The following is a 27,346-nucleotide window of genomic DNA, read 5'->3' as shown; positions in this document are numbered from 1 at the left end:
AGAGTGGTTTAAAACCAACATTTCCACCTGCCCAGCAGAGGAGTCTATATTTTGTTGATGGAAAGTGTATGTAAAGTAGATCTGAAGTGGAAAATAATTCCTAGCATTTCCAGTAGGTCAGCTGTGTCATTGGAGTTTTGCAGAAGGATACTCGTATTGAAGATGTGAATTAATTCTACTGTGGTGTTTTTCTTATTTAAATGTGGCAGAAATCGTGAACAGACAGATCTCTGTATTGAGTTCATGATTAGAAAGTAATGAACTTGTAAAGTCTTGTGAAATTAGTGTTGAGGGGGTGTTGTTGTTATTTATTTATTTTCTTTTTTTTTTGGTAATATGCAAATGCATTCTGCAATAATAAGAGTAGTCTGCTGACCCACCACCTCTCTAATGGACTTGTATTTTCTTAAGGGTCTATATAATTTAACATAAGCTTCCTTGACACTTCTTTGTAGTCAAGGGTTTGAAATTTTCACAGCTGATTTGTCACCGTCTCCCTGTTTTAACTAATAAAAATAAAGTGTTCTTAGAATTACCGTTTTTCTAATGTACTGAAATAGCTTTTCCTTTTTGTATCTCTGTTTCACCATTATATGAGAATACTTTTTAGTCAGTAGCTTCCTTTTCAATTCAAAATTATTGAAAAAATGATATCTTTCTTTATACACCACCATCTCCTGTCTCCTCAGTGTGGGTAGGTCCTCATGATGATGTTGATCCAAGCCATACAAAGCCGTTTACAAATCTGTTTGTGGAAAATGCACAGACTGTATTTGAATATATCTTGGAAACTTGTCATTTATATTTGTGAAACATTCACTTCTCATTGTACTAAACTTTTCAGTTATTTTCCCAGCATTATCTCATAAATACTCAAATATTTTTGCCTTATATACAGCTGATCAGTAGGTTAATTGGTTTTACAGTGTTGCTTTAAAATTGTCACTGAAATTCGGTTTTAAAAAGCTTGAGCATTTCTTAATTTTAACCCAAGGTTTTTAATGGATAAGTTTTCAAAGGTTACATTATAACTTTTATATCTAGACTTTGATATGTAAATCAAGGCAGTAAACTTGAACAAAGTCACCTGCATTTTCAGGTAATTACATTAATGCAAAAATCCATCTCAACCCAAATTGCTCCATGGAATTAGCATATCAAGAGCCTTCCTCAGAGAATAGCTTTAAGTAGCTCTTCTGTTTTTCTGTGAAAAGGGGTTTAAGCTTGGTACAAATTGAAGCATTAAAGGAAATAGTAAATATGAACTCTTCAGAGTTTATTGACAGATGGAGAAGAGGATTTAATTCCAATGGAGTTCAGACAGTCTAAGTGAATTGGTGATAACTGGTGCAGCTGTTTACTGGCATAATCCTTGGAGAGAGATGTACAAGTTACCTGAGGTGAATACTCAACATGGAGTGACCTCACACCTAAACTCAAGTGCTGTTTTTTGTGGAAGAGGACAAAAAGCTGAACATTAGAATAATTGCACCATATAACAGGGAGGGAAACAAGTTTTATAGTGTGTTCAGTCAGTATATAGCAGCTTGCTCCAGTCCCAGAGCTCTGGGAATTTAACAAGGACTCTTCACCACTCTTGAGATTAATCCACATATATTCTCCCAAGGGCTGCCCCTGGGCCCAATGGAATGCAGGGCATCCCTGGGAATGCAAACTATTCCTAGATTGTTTTCTCTAAACAGCACTAATTTATGGTTTTACTTAGAGCTATAGCTCTGTGTGGATGATGGTTGAGTACTTAGGAGGCCTCTTTTATCTGGAATCATCTGGTTGGGATTTTTAAATAATCCTACTTACATAATACAAATGGTGATTTGGTGAACCACTGCACCTACTGGGGTGCTCATCTGGCAAAGAAAATTTTATGTTTTGGTGAGAAAAACTCTAAAAGTTTTCTAGTATTATTGTTTTTCTTTTTTATTTTTTTTTTTTTACTGTTCAACTATTTTTTTGAAGTTATTTTAAGCAAAAATAAAACATTTATATACATTGTTCCATAGCAATTCCATACCAAGAAGATCTGTAAAGCAAATAAGATAAAATATTGCTTGCATATGTTTTATGTTGGAAATTAGATTTATCAGTTTATCTTCCTGTTAAGCATTGCAAAGTGATGGGTTCCTGCTGCATGTGTAACATATTTTCTCCAGTCAAACTCAACTTTAGGGGCTGAAAATTTTTTGTTTGTTTTTTTGTTGGTGGTGGTGGTTTTGGGATGATTTTTTGTTATTAATTCTTTACCTTGAAAGCAGATTTTACAACAGACAGCAGTTCTGATCAAAAGTCATCAAGCTATAGTCTGTAGTTCTTCAGACAACATGTGCAAACTATAAAAGGTGATTAGGCTTCAAACTCCAATTTCTCTAATAAGTTGGAGTACATTATATTTAGCATCAAAGTGGGCTAAAATCACTGTGGAAAATATTAATGTGATTTTCTTCCTGTATTTTCCTCCTTGTTCTGTATGCAAAATCATTCTTCAAAAATTAGCATAATCCAAATAAGCTATTAGGTAAGAGCTCATTTACAGTAAGTAATTTTCCTAGACAGTATGAGAAGATGCCCAAGACCTCAGGAATGTGATGTGATGAGGCTGAAACTTAATGAACACAACTGAGAATTACACAGCCATAGCATCAACTAGTAGTTTTTATCTTTTTCAAATCCCTCACATCAGATGCCCCCTTTCCATTTCTTCTGGTTATCTCTTTGTTCGTTTGATGCACCCCAGCGTTCCTGGGATTTCACTTCTCCTGTGTAGCTGAGGATAAAGGGTCAGTGTTACTAAGCAACCCCATCCTTGTTCCAGGATCTTTTTAGGATGCCCCCTTGTCTCCTCTGCTTCTACTACCAGCAATTTGGGAACAGTTTCTTACTCTGCTTGCTAACTCTCGTCATCTGCTTTACCAGGTTCCAAAAAGAGCCAGTCTCACTGTAAACTGTGGGTCTTGAACAGTCTAGAAAAAGGCAAGGAACCGTGCTGGCCATGCTGGTTGCTCTTCTTTTTAAAAGGATTTTTGGTTCCAGCCTTGTAAACCAGTGCCATTAACCCTTGCAGTAGCCAAATGAGTAACTGGAGAGGTCCAGGTATGAGAGGCTTCATGACACAGATGCCTGAATATTACCCAGAATTAAAAGGAGTTTGGATTGAAAATACAATTACTCTTATCTGAAAATACCCATGTTTCTGGGTATCTTGTTCTTTATATGAATGTTGCCTGGATAGTAACAAAGAGGAAAAAAAAAAAGGTTGTTGCATGCAAATGCTTCATTTCTTGAAAAAAAATTTTTGTAGTATTTCTGGAAGCATCTGCTGCCAGTATCATGGTTTCTTACCAAAGAATTATGATACAGTATTTTTTTTAACTTGAAAAACCAACAGTGACCCTGGTTTTAAAGAGATACTGTTTTGTACATGCAGTGATTGATTTTACTGATTTAATATTCATCTAAATAGAAAATCAAGGTTCTATATATCTACAGAACATGCATTCTATTACATCTTTGCAGAATTAAAGGTTTATGAACAATGAACTATCTAAATTCACCCTTGCAGTCCTATTTCACCTAGAGAGCTAAATGACCTTTATTTTATGATGAAAACAGTCTACAAATGTCTTGTGGTATTAGGAACTCTGACACCTGAGGAAAACAACTTATTTTAGGATTTTCTTTCCTGGTTTTCAGTTATGTAGCTTAATAGCCTTCCATTGCTTCATTTGTCAAGGAATAGATGTTTTTTGTTCATAATTTAACTTGATGTTAAATAGGTAAACGGGCAAACAATTTTATATGTATTTAGCTCATGCCGGTCTTGAATTTTTTATGATATGCTGCATTCATGTTAGAAATAATTGGGTAATTCTGTTTTACAGGTTTTACTCCTTTCTGCAGGAATTCCAGTAACTTGTTCATACATATCTCCTATTTGCAATATGAACTTCTATCCTAAGGACCTTTTTTTAGATCTAGGTCTTAATGATAACTGTGAAATTGTGACAGAGATACCGTAGTTTAGAAATTTAATGTTAGAATCAGTCAAGCCTCTTTTACATGCGAAGCTGAATATTGCTGAATACAGAGAGAATTCTAAATGCATTGATATTCTTTACCCTTGGCACACTGCTGATCAACCACACCTTGGGGTTCCACAGTGTTTTTCACTGAGGGCTTTGGGATGAGAATCATACCATAGCTCTGCATGGAGTATAATAGCTATATAATCTTAGTACTTCCTTTTCCTTTCATTTTGGATTGCAGTCTGTAATATTTCTTTGCTTCATTATCAATAGTTCAAGTAGTTGCTGCCAAAGTGCCTTTTCCTTAGTGTAGGTAGCCTTGAAAAAACAATTTTGAGCCATTGACTTGTTCTTCTGCATTGACTAGAACTGTCAGCAGATCCTTTAGAGCTGATCTCCTGCAGGTGGTGTTTAGGTCTTTCCATTTCTGTTTTTTTAAATATTTCATCATATTAAAGGTAAAAGTTACTTAACTGTAAAAAGTTACATGGATCTTTGACTGTGCAGCTGCTGAGAAAGATCATTTCCATAATTATGACAGTAACATCTGTTCCTTTTAGTGTCCAGAATTCAAAAGGCCCCGGGGCATTGCTGTTGACTGGGTGACTGGAAATATTTACTGGACTGATCACTCTCGGATGCATTGGTTCAGCTACTACACCACTCACTGGACCAGCCTGAGATACTCCATCAATGTGGGTCAACTGAACGGGCCCAACTGCACCAGGCTCCTCACGAGCATGGCAGGAGAACCATATGCAATTGCTGTAAATCCTAAAAGGGGGTACGTGTGTTGCAACATTACTCTGTTTCGGTGATTCAGACAAAAATTGCAAAGTAGAGTAAGAGAAAGTTATGATGCTCCAAATGTCTAATCTTTTCCAAGTCATTTACTTCATTTTCCTGCTCAGTTTACCTGTATATAAGCCAGGCTCAGTTACCTCCCATCTGTCAGGAAGGTTGAAAGGCTCATAATAATTTAGTATGGCTCAAAATAGTTTATAATTTAGTGAAGTGTTTTGAGGTTCTGTGTTGGCATCCAGCTTAATTTTTGCTTCATACTTTTAGGATGATGTACTGGACAGTTATTGGGGATCGCTCTCACATAGAGGAATCATCTATGGATGGTACTCTGAGAAGGATATTGGTTCAAAAGAACTTACAAAGACCTACAGGTATATGGCTTATCATTTTTTTCCTAAATACACTTGGTAACTCACAGATTTCAGTTTCTCAGTTTAAAATAACAACAAACAAACAAAAACAACAACAACAAAAAAAAACCAAACCAAAAACAACAAACAAACACACCCTCCCCCTAAAATAAAACAAAAAGCCAAACCAAAAAAACCCAAAACTTTTTAAAATATGTGTTCTGGTTATTCATACACAGTTACTGTTCAGACTCTTAGTTCTGTTTTCAAATGATGCATCTTAAAAAGACTAACTTTTGTAACAAAGCTTAACATGGTTTAACAAGTCAGTACAAAGTACTGTATATAACCAGTTAAAATGTTAGTTCTTCAATAACACTGAACAAGCAAAAGCAATTAAGGGAACACCAGTTAGTGTTGAAACACATTTTTTTTAAGAATGCATTTGCAATCTCACAGCCTATTCTAGTTACTTTCCTGAATACACTTCAAAATAGTACAAAACAAGGTCTAGGTGCTCAAAGAAGCAACAAGTTAATTATTTCAGTATTTTATAGAAATATTGTGAAGTTTGACAATACTTGTTGAGATCTTGTGAATTGCATTAAAGACTCCATTGGCAGCATAAAAGTAATTTTTACAACAAAGGAAATCCTAAATCCAGAATGAAATGTGTCTCTTAAATAGCAAAATCCTGTCTTGAAACTACAGACGATTTTTTTCATAACCCATTTTCTCATGCAATATTTGTTGCTTCTCCAGGCTTACAATGATAATTTGTTGTTATTGCATTGCAAATTAGGGGTTGTCCAACCTTGGTAAGCATTTCTATTGAAACATGCTTCTTTCAAGGGGAGCCATCTGAATATCTAAGCACTTCAGGAGCTGCCACTATCACAGCAACAAATAATAATATTTTAACCTCTTGTTAAATCATGTGCTAGGGTGGATTTATAGTGTTGTTCATGCAAATTATGCTCAGCCCTGAAAGGAAACACTCTGTTGACATGATTAGATTATAATATAGCCACTTAAAAAATTACATATGTGATAAGGAAAGCTTTGTGGAGAAGGAAGCACAATGGTAATGGTAATGGTAATACCATACATAGTAAAAAATAAATTCAGTAAGAAGCTCCTGATTATTCAGACTGAAGTACAACAGAATTTTATATTTATCAAAGTTGTTACATTTCCTTTACTGAACTTTTACAAGACATTGTGAGCATATCAGATACACAGTTCATTAGATTTAGACCTAATTGCTGTAATTGTGCTTTTTTAATCTCTTGTTATCATGGTTAATCACCAAGGCAATGTCCTACAGAACAAGTCACCACTTCCTTGGTCAAAAGGGCACTTAACCCCTTTTTTTGGCCATCCCTTTTGGATTAGTGAACTTACTAAATTTTGTAGATAGTAACAATATCAAACTTACCTGAAAATGCAAGAAATTACTTATTCCCTGACCAGAAGCAGAACTACAAGAACTTCTCTTCTTAAATTTCCCATGGTATATTCTATATAGAAAAGATTCCTGCAAACATTTAACCAGACCTCTGTCTCCTTACCAAGGTGAATAAAATGAAAATTAAGAAAATCAGCAGAATTACAAAAATATGAGCAGTCTTTGCATAGAGGGAATTTCACGAATGGCCTGCCAGAGTATTGCATTTTCCTGTATTTACTGCCTGAAAACATTTCTGTGACATCCTTCTGTGCTTTTTTCTTCCTTTACTTCGTGGTGGAAAGTAGATTTTTATGGAGTCTTTTAATTTTTTGTTAGATATTTCACACAGATCCATGTCTTTGTAGAGGGAATGCAAAGAAAGGATCCAAACCTTTAATGTTTTCTCCGAAATAAGACTTTACTACTCATAAATTTACTGCTCATAAATTTATTACTGCATATGCCTTTCCTATTTCATGTAAAAGGAAGGGAGAGTTTGAGCATTTGGGCTCGACTTCATAGGATTTCCATCGAAATTACTTACACAGGAGTTCTATATGTATAAAACAAAAATAAACACTTTTTTTGCAGTATCTTATCTCCGACACTGTGAAAGATACATTGAGAATATTATTTATTTATTATTATAGTATTTGAATATTCTTATTAAAATACAGAGAATAATTTAAAACTGGAGAGTGGGGACTGCTCCTAAAACATTCTCCCTTACAGGTACCATGTATCACAAAGAACTGACACATTGTGATTGTCTTTTACCAGAAATTATTCTCTTTAGCTGTATCCCTGAAGACCAGTGTCTCTTTTACAGGAGCTTTTTTTTTTTTAATGGAATTTCAAATGTAAACATATTTCACTAGTTTATGAGTCACTTTCTCCACTTCCTCTCATCTATCTCTCGCTGATTAATTTATGACCTTAAAAGGAGTATTTTTGCTGTTATGTATAATTTCTTTTGATGTATTTTTTCTGACTTAACAACATATATAAATAGGAAGAAAAATACTTTTTCTCCTATTCTTATTAAAAATACACTACAACTTCAAAAGCTCAGAGTGAAATTATTTTATGGTTCAAATATGTTTTCCGGCTGAAGGTTTTGACGTGACCTAAAATGGCATATTAATCATTTAATCATCCCCTATGAAACACGGGCTACTTGATTTAACTATTTAGCTATTGCCTAAAGGCTGGGTAGTCACAATGTTATCTGCCTTTTATTCTCATTTCTGCTCTCAGTCACTCACTCTTGTGCTTTCTTTTCATATATACACGTTTGTCAATATTGCTGTGTAAGTCCTGCAGCACTAATGTAGTTAAAATAATCTGATTTTTAATTCTATAATAATTACTGCATGTGAAATACTGGTGATAAGAACAAGAACACAGTTATATACCTGTGGAAACTGGGTAAGTTAGGAAAATTCTGTGAATTTTTATTGCCTTGTTTTTGACATTCAGTGACACCGGTGCTGCCGCTTAGAAATCTGTTGGAATAACGGATTTCTGTTGGTGAAGCAAGTTAGAGGATTAGATTCCATGTTTAATTCCCACCTGGTATATATCCCTACGTGCTGAGGATAATGGGTTAGGAAAGGTACTGACCTTGGCACAGTAAGTTAAAGAAAGTAAAAAACCACAGTTGCCCCAAGAGGAAGGTTTCAGTAGAAGGTGTTACATTTTATTGTCCTTGGTTTCCAGTCGAGTTTTTTCCATTGTCACCATATTTTTGTGTCCACAAAGATATGCATGATATAAAAATGTACCATTACATAAAAATAACATTTTCTTTTTAGGTTTTATATACCTATTTGAACTTTTTTTTTTCTGTAGGCCTCGTAGTTGATCAGTTCAGTCAGCGCCTGTTCTGGGCTGATTTTGAATTATCTGTTATTGGGAGTGTCCTTTTTGATGGTTCTGACTCAGTTGTGTCTGTGAGTACTAAACAAGGTATGGAGAGCTTTTCTATAACCTGATTCCTATTTTCTTTTGTTTGGTTGAAGTTTCACTATTCAGAGAAAGTGTGTAAACAAAAAGCAGTTATTATTAAGTAATATTTATTGGTTTTATTAGACAATACTTCAGGTATTATCTGAAAGAAAATAGGTGTTTAAAATAAGATAATTTTAGCTTTAAGATAATCTAATAAAATTACTTTCAGGGAACAATGATTCAATGATATATGCCAAACTCCAAGTTTTTAATCTAATCATTAGCTTAGGTATTATGGAATAACATTGTGGTTGATATTTAGGCTTGGATTTATGTAGCAACAGGAGAACCTTGACTAAAAAATTAGACCTGTCTGCACTGAACAGGAGCTGTGGAGTTTGTAGAACAGTTGATCTGAATCAGTTCTGGGAGAAATAATGGGCTTGGCTTTCAGGTCAGCAAGTAATCACAGAATTCTCCTAACTGAATGTGAATGAGGAAAGTTCCCTTGGTAAGAAAAGAGATTCTGTTTAAGCAAACTTTGTTTTTTATAGAACTGCATGTTGGTTTTTTAACAATTTGTTAAGCGACAATTTATGAGTAGAAAAGAGAGAGAACACGTTTTAAAAAAGAATATTTGATAGCAGGGTTTTGGGGAGAATTTCTTAGTGGGCAGCTGGTGCTGGGGTTTCATCAGGGTGATGTTATATCTAGTGCTCTGGAATTTTTTCACTAATTGTCCAGAATTCACCAGGGTGTTCTGGAATATACTGGGAGAATACTCCCACAATCCAGATTGGGCAGGACCAGATTTAAATTCATCCTATTTTTGTTTCAAAGCATATTCTTCCATAACTTGAAGGTAGTCATCTGAATAAAGATTCTTTGAGTGTAGGAATCTGACAACAACCTCCTCTAACATCGAACCAAAGGAAATTTGAAGGAGTTTAGAAATTGCCTTGCCATGAGACTAAAAACTTCAACCAATTTAATTAAATAAACATAAAATAATGAATTGGAATTTAGAGATATTTTTATTGAAATAAAATACTGAGTACAAATTACTGATAGCATGAAAGAACAGTAGGAAGAAATAAAGGCTGATAGTTGAAATTAAATAAATACAACTGAAATACAAAACCAGTTTTAGTGTAAATAGAGATAATAGCAGGGACAAAGTATCACAAGGAATGATAGATTCTGTTTCTTTATGGCTCCTAGAAGAGATGGATCTCTGGCAAAGAAGTTTTAATCAGAAGCCATTGCCTTGTTACCTGGGTAAATGTGTGAAATTCCACAGCCAGCTGTGCATAGGAGATAAAGCCATGTGGTCTGATAGGCCCTCATAACTCTTAAAAATGAGGAATTAGTAGAGTTAACTCTTTATTTTGCATTAATTTGCTATAATTATGAATTAAAATACATGTAGTAGAAAAACTAGCATTTCAAATATGTGAAGAAGGAGCTGAAGTAGTTTCTTTGATTTAAAGCAAAATTATCTGTTTCTTCCTTGTCACATACTTCTAGTTAAAGTGTTGTACCTGAGTATGTTCTAATTAACAAGCTGCTACTATAGAGTTTCCCCACTTTTCAATAATCACCCAGTTTCTGAGGCTGAATTGTGTGGAAAACTAATAGAAGGCTTGAGATTTTAGTTGCTTGCAGTGTGGAAGAGTTCTTTTTAAGCAGATTGGCTTTTTCTAGACAGCCTTTGTGGGTGCAAAACCAGCTGTCTGAATAACAGTAATGTCTTTAGGTGGTAATCGTAGAAATGCAATTGAAGTTATTTTGAAGACAAAGTTATTGATTATTTGAGTATGAATTTTTATTTATTATCCGTTTTTATCCAAGGTTTGCTGCATCCACATAGAATCGACATTTTTGAGGATTACATATATGGAGCAGGTCCTAAAAATGGTGCATTTAGAGTACACAAATTTGGCAGGAGCCTTGTGGAATATCTAAGTGTGGATGTTGATAAAGCAAAAAGTGCCTTGATTTTTCACCGCTACAAACAGATGGACTGTGAGTAAGCATAATTACTGTAAACTCAATATTGAGCACATTCACCTGGGGGGAGAGAGGGTGGGGGAAGAAACCAAGTTGTATAAATATAAACCAGAAACCGATTGCACAAACTGAAAATAGATTTAGTTATATATATTTTTATATAAGTTTGATTTAGATCGTTTGATGCATTTTCACTCATTTGAAAGGACATTGGGCAAATGTGTACACAAATGCCTTTTGTACCTGCAATGTAAATGGGATATAAAAGAATTAGAAGAGGGCTGAATACAAATAGCTCTAGCTAAAAGCAGATGAAAATTTTTTGCTCCATATTACCAATACATTTTTTGTTACTGGAGTAAATTCTGTCCTTCTGTGAGTCTTGCACTGCTGTTTGAGTGAGGGTGTTAATGAACTTTAAGCTGTTGACATCCTGGAAACTGGAAGTGTATCAGAATTTTTATATCTGATTATTTATCTTGTTCCAGCTTTAGAACAAAGTTGTAAATTCTAAAAATAAATAAATAAATAAAATCAATATTTTTATTATTTTGTCTTTTTAAACAGTACCTAATCCATGCTTGGACCTGACTTGTGAATTCATTTGTTTACTCAACCCTTCTGGTGCAACATGTGCTTGTCCAGAAGGAAAATCATTGATGAATGGAACATGCATTGATCAAAGCCTCTTAGGTAGGTATTGAAAACTGCATGAGAACTAGAAAATAAACAGCTGGTCACTTTTTGTCACTGCAAAAGGCTGAGTTGTCTGAGAGTCCAGCTTTGTAACATTGTTCAATATACGTGTTACTGAGCTGAAATGGAAAGAAAATATGGAGTAGCAAAATCCCAGATTCAAAAAAACCACCCCTGCTAATATTCATCAAAATAAAAATTGAGCTTTCAGCTGAAGATGATATTTAAAAGTGAGTGTATATACATATTGACCAAAAGAAGCTTGAAAGGCTCTGAAGTGTTTTGGATCCCAAATTAAACGTTAGCCATTTAGGAGCAGAAAAATAACCTTAAAGACCATCAAGAAACACCTCTGCTTACACTGCAGCAACAGTCAAAGGGCAGTGAGAGCAACATAGCACATAAATGGCTGTGAAGTAACAGACAAAGAAAGAAAAAAACAACTGAAATATTTTTATCTAAAATTGTATCTTTTGGTAACATCCATAATGACTAATATCAAGTCACAGGAAACCAGACTTCATGGGAAAAGAGCTTCTAAGTTCTTGCTGTGGGGAAAATATTCTTTTTTATAGTAGAGTATTAAGTACTTTAAAACTGTTTTCACCCTAATTTAGGCTGAACCTAAGGTGGTCAGACTGCTGGAATGAATTCTTAGCCAAGTTGAACTTTAAAATGTTCTAGAAGTCACAGGATAGTATTTCTTATGCGTATCATACATATTAGGATGTTTTTCTGATGTCTAATTTCAGGCTCAGAAGTGTAAGTGGTAGATATTTGGGCGAGATCCTCAGTACTTAAAGTGCTTAATTTAGCAATTAAATTAATTTACCTGAAATGTCATAATGGTGTGGAGAAAATCTCACCGATCTATACTGCCTGCTCTTCAAATATTGAATTAACAAAACTGTGTTTTAGTAGTTTATGATGTGGTGTTAGTAAAGCTCCCAACTCTAAACACCCTCCCTGTCTCTCCAAGTGTCTCGTCAAGATTTTATGCTGATACAGCACCACCAAAAAAATTATTTCAGATTACCCATAGTTACTATTCAAGTGTTGAAGAATGGGCAAATAAAAGAATATTGTTTTTCACTGCTAAATTGCAGTAATTTGAGCCCATAATTTCAGCAGTGCTACAGTTTTACTAATGAGGCAAAGGATTAAGCCATGGTAATGCTTTCAGGAAGGTGTGTTTTTATTTGAGAACGAAGTGAAGAGGCTTTTAAATTACTTCACTGCTGTTTATAAATTTTTATGGATAGGCAGAAAATGCCTAGAGAAGCATTTTTAATATATTGATAATTTTCAGTACCTTTCCACAGCTGCAATATCTGTTATGACTTTTTAAAGGGCTGCTGAATAAGTGTTTCTTAGGTTTTTTTGTTTACAATTATATTTCAGATAATGTCTACCATAGGCTTTTTTGTACATTTTTTTCCAGCATGTTATTTTTGTAATATAGATTGCAGGTTTTGTAGCCTCACAGATTATAAATTATGAATTGAAAAAACCTCTGTATCATAGCAATCTAACAAGTGTATGTTTTTGCACTATGTAAATTTTTTTTGAAAGTATTCAGTGGATGTTAAACAGCTGTATGTTAAACATGCTGACACTCCACTTAGGCTTCCAAGGGTCAGCAGAGATTCCTGGAAAGATCAGAGTTGACCTCAAGATCAGCATCTTGAATTAATGCAGGTTTATAATTAAAGGCTGATTTACAGTCCAGTTGCCATTAATAGGTCGCTAATAGCCTGCAAACAAAAGACAAGTCAATTTATAAACCAGGTTCTTTTACTTTAGGTACTTATACAGTATGGAATAAAAAATTATGAGCTGTAGTATTTTGTTCGTTTTCTGATGGAGATCTAGAAAACATATATGAAATATTCCACAAACATTTGCCTTATTTAAATCTACCATTATATTGTATTTGTTGTCTCAGAGCATTTTTGGCACAGTTATGGATGTCAGTAACTCAAACCAGAAATTCCTGCTTTACTTGGCTGTATATTGCAGAAGAGTGACCTAGAAATCCAAAGGGAGGTCATGTAGTCATATTTGTTTGTTGGTCTGCATTAAAATCCTGATTGCAAGTCAGTCAGAATATTTCTGTTGATTTTGGTGGTCTTCTGGTTTGTCCCTAAGAGAACAAAATCCCAAAGGATTTTAATTGGAGATGTATCTGTAAAACACTTTTTCGCTGATGTATTCTTTTGGTTTTGCTACTAGTTTGATCACATTGCAATAGATGTGTAGTAGATAGGTTACAGTGATTTATATACATTATGTCTTATGTGTTCAGCAATAAACTACCACTCATTTACAGATCTGAAAACTCGGTTTTTTGATTTCCTGTAGTGGATGTCATTCATACAGCAATAGAAGGGAAAGGTTCTGATTGTTTTGTACTTGCATAGTGGCTGTTTCATGTTATCTAAGAAGTTTCTTACTTTCAAAAATTAGTACTAGTTGTGGATGTCAAGAACTAATGTGACTAAATTGTACTTTCTGAATAATACATAATTGACAGCGTCAAAATATCACAGCCATCTCTGCTTCCCATCCATCTTAGATAGTGTCCCCAGGAGAACTTGTGGCTGAAGATTCTGTTTTGACAATACATATTTCACTATCCTTGTGGAAAATGCCTTCCAGCAAATAATGATCATTGTCAACATTTGTATGTCATTCATCTTTTTGGTAGGTTTTAGCATTATTATTGTACACATGCATTTGTACAATTTCTTCTCAGTCTGCCTACTGTAAAGGTTGGTGACTGCAAGGTAATCTCAGTCTTGATCTGTTTCTTACGGCTATATCCCAAAAACCAGGTTGTTGTTTGTTTCTTTGTTTGTTTGTTTGTTTTTTAATAGAAGAAAATTAGCTGTCCTAAAATTCTGCATGATATTACTACTAGCTTGACCCATTAAGCTCATTTTACTTCATAAGGCCTATGTGAGGAATACTAAATATTGAATACTCAGTGGCTTTCTTTAAGACTGAATCCAGATTGCCTCAGACAGCTGTTTCACCAGCGTCTCACTCAACCCATGAGAAACAGCTTTTGGGTTTGATTTGGGGTTTTCAAGTTGGCGTTGCATCATTCAGAATGTTTTAGTAACAAAATCAAAACAAGTTCCTGTGTGTTCTTAGCTAAGCTTCTATCTCATTTCTCCCTAGATGATAATGACTGACAGAGTACAGTGTTTTTGGAGGGTTATTGACTGTAGCAGGCCTGACTTTCAGTTTAGAACTGAAAACTACCCTTTAGTTTTCCAGTGGGCAGAATACAACTTCATTTTCCTAAAAGAGGCCTCTGGATTAGCATCCGTTAGGTTTTTTGTATCTAATTGTCTGTAGCACAACGAAGCTAAAAATGTACCAAGAGGATGAGAACAGAGAGACTTGCACTGGAGGAAGACAGTGTGTAGTACAGCTGAGTGAGCAAGAGTAATGAGCACTTCCAAGAGTTCCCTGATCTGGAGCTTCACGTTTATCCCTTTCCTGTTAAGAGGGAATATTTCTGCTCTCTTCGCTGAATGAAAAGCCTGAGGAAAAATTACAGAAACTCATATCTGGTGTTGCTTCTGAACAGGGATGAAACATTTAATTCACCACGTTGTTTCCTTCTGCATGCTTCTGTGGGGACTTGCCCACTGCACATGTGGATTTCAGAGATTAATCCCTATGGACCTTCTTTTTCACCCAATGTCTGCCTCAGGGAGCAAAAGCTATGGCAGTTCAATCCATGCTATCTTTTTGGGGTTTGTCCTGCTTTCAGCCTTCCTAGGTATCAAATAGAACCAGGGTCACACAGAAATCTGCTCCTGATTTGGAAAAAAACCACCTCTTTACAGCGTATCTCCTGTGTTTACAAAGGGGTTAGTGTTGGGATTGGTGTTTCCCAGAACAGAAGAAAATGGGCATCAGTTATTTTTTTCTTACTCTGCATCTTTTTCTTAGACCTTCTCTTCCTTCTAAAATTGTAAAGCAAATATTTTTAAAAGGAAAAAAAAATGTGAAGGGAAAACAGAGTAGCATCTCTCTTACAGCATTCAGACAAAGTTTGGGGATAACAGTGTTCTGGTACATTTAAACATATGGAAAACTGGCAGGTAGTATGACTTTCTGTAAGGACATGAATATTTATAAAACCTTACCATAATATTAGAACTCTGCACTCTTTCTTTAGTAGGTACATTTCCAAAGGGTAGGCAAGACCAAATTTTCTTCCCCACGAGATGAGTATTTTCCTTTGTAGGGAGGGAAACTGTTCTTGTCCCAAAGCATGTAGGTCATGAACATTGTGCTCTGTAGCATCATCTCTCCATTGAACTTGTCTAATCCAGAAATTGGTGGATATTTCAAAAGGGAGAAAATAGCAAAAAGTAAGATGCATTTTTCTCAGAAAAGAGAGGGTTGTTATAGAAATGTCAAAAAAAATGTGTGTCTATATATTTGGGGGAGAGGGATGGAATATCAAAAAATTGAATGAGTGAAAATACCAGTAGAGTTCACGAGGCTTTGATTTGCTATTGTATCAGAATTTCTTCTGTGTAAGATTTTCCTTTTACTTTCAGGAAAAGAAAAGAGTCAGAGATGGAGCAGATAAGCTGAAGTCCATTAAAAAACATAAGAAAACTTGCAAATTAAAATTATTTGATTCTTTATTAGCAGTATATTAAGATTGAAATGGGCAAATCAAGGCGACAGGAGACTAAATAACTGGATTAGGAGAGAATATATAAAATTAGATGACCCGTAATCCTTTCCTTTCTTTCATGTTAGAGGTGCAGTAACTAAACTAGGGGTTGTGTAACAAGTGAAATGATTTACTTCTGACAGTTCAGAAGTGAAAAGAGCAGCTGGGAGGTCTTTGAGTCCAAGTTCCAGCAAGCACAGAGCAGCACAGAACTGACTCCAGACAGAAACTTTTCTGATTTTAACTTTTTTTTTTTCCTTAAATCTTGTTCCAAGAGAGTGTACATGCTAGAGCTGTTCTTTGCTCCTCTTTCAGAGGTCTTTATTCAGTAATTCAAAATAACCGTATTCAGCTTTATAGACCAATTCTTCGTTTCTCTCCTGTATTCTTTTTCTTTCCGTCTTCTCCTGTGGGACCATTCTGCTCTTGTCTCCCACAAAAAAGCATCTGATCTCCTTTTGTATTCAGTTGATGTGAATCTGCAAGCATAATTTGTTTCTTGTATTTACTTTCAGACAACAAAGCAGCAGCATTAAAACCCCTATATTGTTAAAGTCTAATGTAGTATTTTACAACTGACTTGTCCATTGCATCTTTCAGTCCTATTTCTTGGTTTATTTAAAGTCCAAAATTGTTGAAGTAACTTTTCTCTGTTTCATATTAGATATGTATTGGAACTCTTGAATTTAAAATGTTTCATAGAGAGAACAAAATCAGAAGTAATTGTAATTTTTTTTTTTCAGATTTTATGTCTCAATTCTGTGGAATTGCTCTAGAAGAGCATGTTTGTAATGCACTATCAGAAAGGTTCATAAAAATGAGCAGTTGTCTGTACTTCACTGTTATTTATTCTGTTTTTACCAAGTTCTGCTCCATAAACTCATGACTAATGATAAGTAAAACAGATAAGATAAGCAAAACAAAAATAGACCTTCTCTCCGATAAGATATGCTACATTATCCATTCAAACAACTTGTATAATGAGTAACCGAAGAACGGTTCATGGAACATCAAAGGATTTAATGAACCACCCAAATAAATAAAACACTGAAGCATCCTCAAACTCCCAAATACAAAGTAGCTTTGTTACAGCAGGTGTATCCAGGGTGGATACCAAAAAATTAAGTGCAAACAGAATTTCATATTTTTATTGTAAATGCATGCCATGAAGTAATGATATGCCAGGCAGTCCACCACAGTAACTTTTAGATTTGCTAACTAGTTTCAGCTTAGTTTGAGAAAGGTACAATTACCTGAAAGATGAGAGTTTCCAGAAGTTCTGTTTAAATAGATTTGATCCCAGGATACATGTCTGCACCATCTCAGCACTGGTTGTGAAAGGAGGCAGCAGACCCTGCAGAGGAGGGGTGTACACAGGCAGGAAAGAGAGAGTTGGGTGCATTCAAAGAAAGGGCTCTGCATAAGCACAGGTATATTACTGGGCTCTGCAGAATCTGTGCTGGAGAGAACTGTTCAGGTAGAGGATGTGTGACATTCCTAAATTCTGCACTTCTGCAACACAATGTGTTTGAACATCAAAGGAGTTGCTGTGCCTGTGTCACCTCAGTCAGTGTTAAACCTCAACAGGTATGGAACAAATGGAAACCTTGACTCATCAGTTGTTTGACTAAACCAGATGAACTCAGCAAAAACCAGCAGCTGGTGGATCTGTTACTGGAGAGTTTTCAGTGCTTGTGATATCCCTCTTGTTTAAAGCCATGTAGGCTAAAATACTGGATTAGTTAGGAAGTAGTCTGGCTGCTATTTGAGAAATGACAGGTTTCATTGCTGCAAACATGTTTTGGGTTGGAAAGGTGCTTGTCTCTTTCTTTAGAATTACAGGTATTTGGATGTTTGAGCATTATATGCTAGTCTATAATTAATTTCTTGTTGGTATCATTGAATAATTTTATATCCTGTTCACTGAAGTGAATACAGGTTTACTTTTCAACATGTTTCCAAGAGAGGCACAACGCTAATTACAAAACAGCTTTATAGGAAGATTGAATCTGGCCTAATCAGAATTTGTGTCACCTCTAAGATGTGTCATCAGCAGTCAGTGAATGCAGAGCAGCAGGCAATACCACTTCTCAGGGATTTTACAGTCTGAGCAGACGAGAAAAAGAATTTATCAGGAAATATGATTTAGGAGCAACAAGTTCATACGCAAACATCAATTTTTGAGGATGATTTAAAAGCTGAGTAATTTCCTTTTTAAATATTTTGGATAAAGCTTAGTTAAGAAGGCTGTTAGTTAATAGAGAGAGTGGAAGAGAGATCCAGAAACAACTAATAGAAAAAGGCTGAGGTCACCAGAAAATGACTGGGAAGTTTCCTGAGGTCTCCCAGATGAAACCATCATTCAATTTTCTAGTTCATAAACTAACTAGGAATTATAGTTTCAAAAAAGAATTCCTACTATCATTAGTAACTTAGATCCTAGAGTGGTCGACTTCCCTGTGACATCATTTGGGTGTGCCATGCACAGGCCCCCAACTCAGTAAGGATGCAAGCTCCCACCACCTCTGCAGCTCCTGACAGCCTTTCTGGAACTTAAGATCTCCTAAGTGTGTTGTTTTTTTTTCCAGCACTGTGGAAACAGAACTGATAGTTTACTTTCTCAGTTTTGTAAAGTGATATTTCCCCCTCCCTCCCACTGACAGAGATATCTAGCTCTGTTTGAGAGACAGGGTTCTGTTTTGCCAGTTCCATGAAATGGGGTTGTGGAACCACTCTGTGTGTGCTCTTGCTGCAGATGGCACCTGTAAATTAACCTGTGAGAATGGAGGAAAGTGCATTATAAACGAGAAGGGGGATCCCCGATGTCACTGCTGGCCAAGTTACTCTGGTGAAAGGTGTGAAACAAACCATTGCTACAACTACTGCCAGAATGGAGGAACCTGTGGAGCCTCTCTCCTTGGTAAATATTTCTGAACAGCTCTATATTACTATTATACCTGCCTTAAATGTTTGGATTTATTCCCTTCTTGTGATATTTTTCTCTTTGTAACTTATTTGCTTTGTTTGTACTTTAATGGTGTGCAAAACATCAGAACATGTCATACATATTTATACTTTATAATCAATAGTGCTTTTCAGTGAATTAAACTGAATCCCAGAAAAGGGAGCGTATAAATATAAATTGTGTTCAATGTAAAGACTCAGGTGTTGAGGTGGACAAATGGAATTGTAAAGCATAAGGTCCAGTCAAAGTACACCTGGAACAAGCCCGTACAACTTGTTCTCTCTTTGTCTCAGTTCTCCCTCTAAATTTTTATGTGCATACACAGAATTTGCTTAAATTTGGTGACCTCAGTGTTTTGCCTCTGTCTTCCTGGAGATCACCAAACAGGAATTTTAGTCATCTAATTCTCAGGAAGACTTGGTTGATAAGAACTCAGATCCTTCATTTTCCTGCAGGAATTTGAAATTATCTCTCTTATCTTCAGGGATATAATCCTGTTAAAAAGTGGTGATTTGACAGTTGATCTCTGTCCCTAACACACAAGCTTTTGTAACTTGCAATTAGTGTTTGGGCTAGAGAGGGAAAGTGTGATAAAAAGTACTCCTAGCAATTCTGTGAGAAGGGAGAAGTCGAATTCTATTTTCTGCTTCAAGGAATAATTAAATATTTGATTCAAAGTAGAACAGCTGGAGAAGAGTTTGCTGTCTAGTCCCTTCTTCTCCTCAGAAGCTATTAGCTGCTGAAGATGTGAATCATTTTCTCCTGTGATGAAGAGACCAACACCCTGATCTCTGAAAGAAAAGTACAAGCACCTGATCCTGAGAAGTTCGTGACTGTTCAGCACAGAGAGGGCTCTCTGAAATGCAAAATTATGTATCTGAGTCTCTGTGGCAGAGACTTAGATCATAATGTTTTCCTCAGCACTTCTTACTAATTAACTCTAACATATGTAGTTTAGTAATTTAGCCTCACTTCATGGCTTCTGTGGAGCCTCCTCTTATTGACTGAGGTGTGGTGGCAAAATTCCAGGTGAATGCAAATCTAGTAATCTTTTCTTTCAGTTCTGAGTAGTTGAGGGTTAATAATGTCATTCATAGTTATATCCATAATAATGACTAAATATTAGAAAATGAGAATTACTTGTGCTGGAAGTTGATTAATTATACTTTAAACTGCTTCTAACAGCTGATGGAACTGACACAAATGATAAGTGGTGATTTTTATCAATGTAGTGAGATCAATACGTGCTAAGTGAGGACACACAGGTGAATGGAAGTAAGTTGTGGGTGATTTAAATGACATGCAGAACTTCCTCCTCATCTGAAGAGAGGATGTTTATTCCCACATCTTTACATATCTGCCATTTAATTGATTCTTTTGTGGGGTTAAAAGGCTTAATAAAATTAATAACTTGGCTCCTAGATCTCAGCTCCATTTTGAGTCCTGCAGAGCTCCCAGGGCTTTATTTAATCCTTTTCTTTTGGCAGTAACTATAGGGCTTGCTCACCTCCAGCAGTTTGTTTTCCCTTTCCCAGGCAGCAACATTTGCTGTGCTCACACAGCTATGCTATTGCATGGGTATTTTTAATTTATATTTTCCTGCTAAATCCAGCTTCTGAAATCTCCCAGCCTTGCTGAAATAATTATTGCAGTAGGTTTTGTCACCAGTGGGTAAAGGTGGAATATGAGCAGGTTCCACAATATACTTCTGCTAAATTTTTCACCATGGCCCAGCTGCTGCAGCAGGCCTGGGGATGCAGCATCAGCCTGGGGCTGTGTGTCCCAAATGGAATGCTGTGCCTGCAATAAAATGCATCAGGAGAGCCAGCATGGACATCACCACAGTCCACATTTCATTGTTCAATTGCCTGATTTGGGGGAATCTGAACCTCTAACAGCAGCTAATGTTTATTGAACCACACATGACCAAAGAGTGCCTTTATGAGCTGAGACCAACACAGAGCTGGTTCTAATGACTCTGGGCATGCCTGCTGATAGGAGTGTTCTTCTGCAGTGCTCTGTCCCCTTAACAGTTTCATCAAATTTTTAAGAATCATATTTCAAGTTAACCAGATGTCTTATCTACCATTTCCAATTCATGAGGGTAGCCATGCCTTGAAGCCCACACCATAACTTTCCCGTGCTGGAAATGTGGAAAAGAGACCATATATCTTTCCAAATGACACTGCCACCATCTAGTATTCCTGATAATTTCCAAGAAATTTTCAAGTTGCTCTGCATCTCATCTTCCTTGCATGCCTAGCCCCTGGACACTGTAAATATTCTATTAAGAAGAAATCTCTATTTCTTATCAGACTGTATTTCTTATCTACATCAGGCCATAAATCATGTGTTACGGAAACAAACTAGCATGCCAGGGAGATGTCCCTTTATCCTAGTTTAATCTAATCCACGATATACTAAGGCCATTGTGTATCTTACAGAGGGAAGCTAAACTGGACTCCCCAAAAGCATTAGAAACTGTAATTAAGTCAACAAAGCTTAATTCCTCAAGTGTTTTTGCAAGAACCATTTCCTCTTTCCAGTCAAATACACACTTCAGTCCTTCAGTCCTTGTGTTCAGTGAGCACACATGTAGCTGCACAAGACATTTGCAGTTGGACTGAGGGTATGAAATCCAGACCAGAACAATGTTTCTTCTCCTTGTCTCAGCCTTCAAGGCAGAGTTGATCTGCTGTGTCAAGTTCATATGAGAGTAACTGGTCTATATATGTTGCTTTATTCTTGCACACAGAGCTTCAGCATCTTCACTCATCATGAGCTCTCAGGATTGGAACTCTACAGACACAGAGTTAAAACTCCCTCTCAATTCTTATCCTCACCACCACAGAAATGTTCACGACTCCTTAATGGTTTTGAGCTTCAGCATTTTATTGTATCTAGATTTGAAATATTTTGTTGTACCAGGCTGACCTGTCATCTAGCAAAGGAATAATAGAATCATTAAGTTTGCAAAAGACCTCTAAGATCACGTCCAACCCTTAACCCAGCAGTGCCAGGTCCACAACAAAACCATGTCCCCAGGCGACACATCTACACGTCTTTTAAATCCCCATGTTCCAATAGCTACATTGCAAACTGGTTTTGTTAAAGAATTCCCTCACAGTTCTGTGAAGTATAAAATTACTATTTTAAAATAAAGTTAGCTCAATATCATTTTACCTTGTTCTGCTGTGCTATTGCTGCCTGTGCATTCTTCCTCCTGTACAATGGTGCTCACAAACAGTTCCTCAAAAAGTAGCACTTATACTTCTGATCCATTGTACAACTGACTCATCAAACTGACCTGCTAAAATCAAGTTTCATATATTTTCCTAATTTTATATTTTTTATGCCTGTTTTTTTGTTCAAAACTGTAAAGACTTTTCCTCTGAAAGTTGCAGAAGCCATAGGTGTGTGAGTGCCAATCCAAACTCATCCGCAAAATATAAATGACTAGTGATTATTTCTTTCTTAGAGGCTTTGATTGCCCTTGTCAATTTTTGCATATTATACAACTCAGGCAGCTTTGAATCGATCTCACGAGTGTCATTTTACACACATTCCCTTTGGAAAGCTTAGGGACTGCCAGTCATTTCAGCTTCATGAAGAGGTGCTTCTGCAGGGTCCCCACAGCTGGAGGCTTCCTTGGGAGTCAGGGAATTTCCTTTGGATTCTGGCTCAAAAACTGAGGAAGGAAGAAAGAACCTGAGAACAAACTTTGCATCATATTCTGATGCAAATAAATTAGTGCAGCATATAAAATACTCTTCTGGTGAATGTGTGTTTTAGTGAATGTGTAAATCCTCTTCTCTTTCACCACCTAATACAGAATAGTAATGTGATAACTAATTAAGTAAATTGCAGAGTATTACTAATTTTTTAAAACATGATTGTGCTAAATCTTTGCTGGATGTGTTAAGTTGTAGAACCTCATTATCTGCACACAAATGTTAATTTGTTAAACAAATCCCACTGGCAATTCAGGGATTATTCACTGTTGGCTTACTTACTGCTAAGCCTTTTGGCAAATTCCTATGTGAACGTTATATAGCTGGAGATTGGAGCAGCTTTAATTAAAATTTATAAGTTTACAACAGTTGTATTGAACTACAATAATTGAACAAAGAAAATGTCATCAGTTAATTAAAAGTACACATCTGAGACATGTAATTAAAAGTTTGGGCATAATAATGAACACTTTCCAGTAAGCCAAATTAATGTGAATTTGAAACAAAAATGGAAATCTTACCATAAAAATGCACTTTCTTTCTCGTTATAGTTTAAAGTAAAAATATTGACAGAACAGTTTACTGAATGTCTCAAACACATTAACTAGGTTAGCTAGTTCACAAAACCAGATAAATCCATTTGTATTATACTTACATTACAAAGAGTGTCTAATCATATAAGATCATTATTTTTGTATAAAAATGACTGAAAAAATGTGTTTCCTCTAAGCAGAAATATTCTCAAAAAATCATTATATATAAAAGTAGATAGTATTATTTTGTATTATATTTTATAAGCAAAGCAAGGTGATGTGGTGCACACTGAAAACAGTCAGTGAAGAACCTGTTTATTTTGCTAATGTAACATCAGTGCCAGTCTCCAAGGGTGCTCCTACATGATGTTGTCAGCAGGACAGGGACTGTGGGGAGGGATGAGATGGTATTTCACTGGATGTTGAGGCTCTGCTCTGGCACAGGGTCTCAACAGAACCACCACCAACAACCTTGGTGAAAACAGCCTTTGAGAGTACTCTTAATATATTTAGAAATTGGTTTTTTCTCCCTTTTTTTTTCCCACAACACAGAGAGACTGTATATCTGTTGGGATAGATCCCAATCAGCTCACCTACTAATTACATTTAATAATACAGCTTCTCTCCGCTACTATTGTCTCAGTAAAGTTAATTATGGTTCATCAGCCACACAAAAATGAATTATTCTGATTCCCACAGACTTCTGATAAGGACTCCAAAAGACAAGATATTGCTTACAGAAAGCTCATGTAGTGCCACCTTGTTTTCTTTAACAGTGACAGTAAGTTAAATATTGAAACTAAATGTGCATATTCACCTAAAACACACATTGCATGTAGTGAATTTACCATTGAATGGAAGAAATAAATAATGTAAATTTTGATACAGACATTAGTCTGAATTATCTAATTTTTCAAAAGTTGTAGAAAGCTACAAAGATAGTGCTATTGACCTAGTTTTTAATTATTTTTTAATTGCAAAGCACCTTTATGTGATTAGACAAAATACATAATCTTTATATGTTGTTTAGGCAATAGCACGAATGAAAGTTGATCTCCCTAGAATTATAATCCTTGCAAAATAAATGTAAATATGGCTTTAAGATATCTGAGTGGATTCCCAAAAGAAATCACCCAGATACTACAGGAACAGTGAACCAAGGTATTTATTGGCAATTTTTGAAGATTATTTAAGAAGTTATTATGTAGGCAATTATTATTATATAGCAAACTAAACTGACAAACCAGGAGTAACTACAGCATCTGTAATCAAAGCCTAATTGAACACTGTGTGACGTAGATCCCTAATATTTTTTTTAAGTACTTTTATTTTTGTAAGAAAGGAGGAAACTAGGTTTCATTTTCATGGCATAAATTTCACATATCATTTCATGCCCTACTGCCAAAAATAAATTCATGTCTTAGGGTCACCATAACATATTCTCCTTTAATTTACTAAATTCTCTTCTGAATTTAAAGCAGTTTAGCATTCCATAAAACACTTCCCATATTATTATTTTTCTATATTCTAATGAGTCCTGCACATTTCTGTGGTGGTGAGGATAAGAATTGAGAGGGAGTTTTAACTCTGTGTCTGTAGAGCTCCAATCCTGAGAGTTCATGACGAGTGAAGATGCTGAAGCTCTGTGTGCATGAGCTCATCTTGGAATTCTGTTGCTAGGGGGGAATATGTGACATCTTGGTTAACATGAGTGTTTCTTTGCAAACATAAATGCTTCTGTGATACAAAACCCGATGGCATTGTTTGTCATTGTTCAATAGTGCAGTTTTGTTAAACTCTTCGAGGAACCATTTTGTATCAGAAATAATTCATGAGAATAAGGCAGATGAAAATGTCAGTATTAGTATTATTTTTGATGTCAACAGTCTGTGTATAAATAGGCAATGAACTATTAACATTACTGAAAGTCATGTTAAATTGAGTGACAAAAAGGGGGTTTAGGCTATACTGTATTAAATTTTCATATAACTGTCAGTAGTTTGGCATATTTATAAGCCTACATTAGCAAAGAATAGAATAATCTTTTTCCACAACCTAGAAAAATAGCATTGTCCCATCATTTTAACAAATAGAGGAGTATTAATAATAAAACCTGATTTCAGACCTGCAGATCTATGTTCTATTACTATTTTATCTTTTTTATTGAAACAATGATTCAGATGAAGGATTATGTGAAATGCCCTGGTTTGGGGGCAGAAATTTAAATACAAGTGTGTACAGGGGGAAAAAACAAGAAGAATCTGTGCTAACATCTGAGTTCAACATCTTTGATTTAATGTTTAGATCACAGGGGACAGATATGAATAACCGGGCTGATGCATATTAAACTAGTTGGAGCTATTTTTAGGTCAATGGTTTTGTTCCTGCTGTACTCATTAGAGGAAAAGAGTAACTAATCTCATGGCCTTTAAGATGATTTGCAAAACACTTTAAATTAGCATAACTTAAAATAGAAAATGTAGAAAAGAATTACATGAAGTGTGTCACGTAAGAAGGGTAAGAAGTAAGTGAAGGAAAAGGAATAAATAAATTATTCTGCATGAATCAGAGAGAGTAGACAAAATGAGGGTGCTTCACTTACGTTGAAAAATTCTCTAATGACTATGATATTAAATGATTGCATAGTATTAAAAAAAAAGGCAGACCAGAAGAAAGTTTGAATTGTGGGGTTTGTGGAATATTCAGTTTAATCTTAATTACTTCAACAACCCAGACAACTAAATGGAGAAGAAAGAACAACAATCTGATTGTTGCAGGGTTGCACATTTCAGAGTTTTGGACGCAGCTGCGGTGAACGGCCTCAGGAGGCAAATGGGAAAGTATTTGTGGATACCTACAGCAAACATCATGTTAAACCAAGGAAATGATTAATGAGACAAAAAAGAAGCAACCTATTCATAATGAAGCATTTTTTTTAAATCTGGTAGCAGTAAGGAATTACTATTAGATCAGCAAGAAAATCAGAAAGAATTCTTATGGGAAAGTAATCCTTAATGTTATTTCATTTGACTACTTCGGATTTTGGCTCCTCTATGCTTTTTAAACCAAGTCAGGTCCAAACCAAGCAGAGCTTCTCTCGTGTGCTCACCAACCCCTCCATGAAGTAGGATTGTGTATATGTAAGAAGCTCATTCCTGCCTTATGGCTTGCATGAAGTTTTTCAAATGTAAATCCAAGGATAGCTGGAGTCTCTCATACATAGCACATTCCCTGACTTTCTCTGATCTCTTTTAGATTCTACAGCCACATCACTACTCTTATTGGGCTGTCAATAATAAAATTGGATAGGTTATTTTTCCTGTTTATGCCTGCAGTTTTAATCCAAAGGGATTCTGCCTCGCACATGCACTACATTATGTAGTTACCTTGATAATCATAGGATCATGAAATGGTTTGGGTTGAAAGGGACCATGAAGATCATCTCATCCCAACCTCCTGCTGTGTGCAGGGACACCTTCCCCAAGACCAGGTTGTCAGAGCTCCATCCAACCTGGTCTTGATTACTGCCAGGGGTGGGGAATCCACAGATGTGCAACCTGTGCCAGTGCCTCCTCATCCTCATAGTGAAGAATGTTTTTCAAATATCTGATGTAAACCTACTCCCAGTTTGAATCCGTTCCCCCTTGTCCTACAACATGCTGTTGTAGATAATCTGATTGACTTTAGCTCTTATCCTATTCTGTCACTGGCAAAGACTAGATATCAAAGAATTGTGTATTAGTTCTACAACAGCCACCTTCACTTTCCAAATTTACTATAGCCAATGAAATTATATTACTGTTCCCATTCAAGACTCAAGTTTGGTTCTCCATCTTAATTCGTAGACTTTTGCCACTTCTGTAAAGCACAGGTGTGACTGGTTTGGTTTTCCATGGCCTTGTTACTCTCCATTCCTTGTGTTCTGCCTGATACTAATTACTATTTGACTATCACTGGCCTACACATGATCGTTTACTCAGACATACAGTGTATCCACACCTTCACTCAAAGGGATGAGTCTTTGCCTCTCAGATATCCTTTCCTCTCAGTCACCCTGTTAAGCATTTGGTTGTGCTTGCCAGCAGGTTGGGTTCTTCATAATTCAAATGAAG

At 35.8% G+C, this 27,346-nt stretch overlaps 1 protein-coding gene across 1 annotated transcript in view; it reads left to right on the top strand.

Moving 5' to 3' along the window:
• The window catches only part of LRP1B (LDL receptor related protein 1B), a 506,665-nt gene that overhangs the window by 449,341 nt on the left and 29,978 nt on the right, over positions 1 to 27,346 (top strand). Inside the window, exons 78-83 of the mRNA XM_051810328.1 lie at positions 4,601 to 4,824; positions 5,109 to 5,215; positions 8,496 to 8,612; positions 10,446 to 10,619; positions 11,172 to 11,297; positions 18,761 to 18,925. Of these exons, the coding sequence (XP_051666288.1) occupies positions 4,601 to 4,824; positions 5,109 to 5,215; positions 8,496 to 8,612; positions 10,446 to 10,619; positions 11,172 to 11,297; positions 18,761 to 18,925 (913 nt within the window). The remainder of the gene's footprint in view (positions 1 to 4,600; positions 4,825 to 5,108; positions 5,216 to 8,495; positions 8,613 to 10,445; positions 10,620 to 11,171; positions 11,298 to 18,760; positions 18,926 to 27,346) is intronic.

Source organism: Manacus candei, unplaced genomic scaffold, assembly GCF_025592945.1.
Source record: "Manacus candei isolate 608988 ecotype Guabito, Panama unplaced genomic scaffold, ASM2559294v1 h1tg000077l, whole genome shotgun sequence".
In the NCBI taxonomy this organism is placed as follows: domain Eukaryota; kingdom Metazoa; phylum Chordata; class Aves; order Passeriformes; family Pipridae; genus Manacus; species Manacus candei.
Note: the sequence above shows the minus strand (reverse complement) of the source record. Positions and strands in the feature narration are given on the sequence as shown.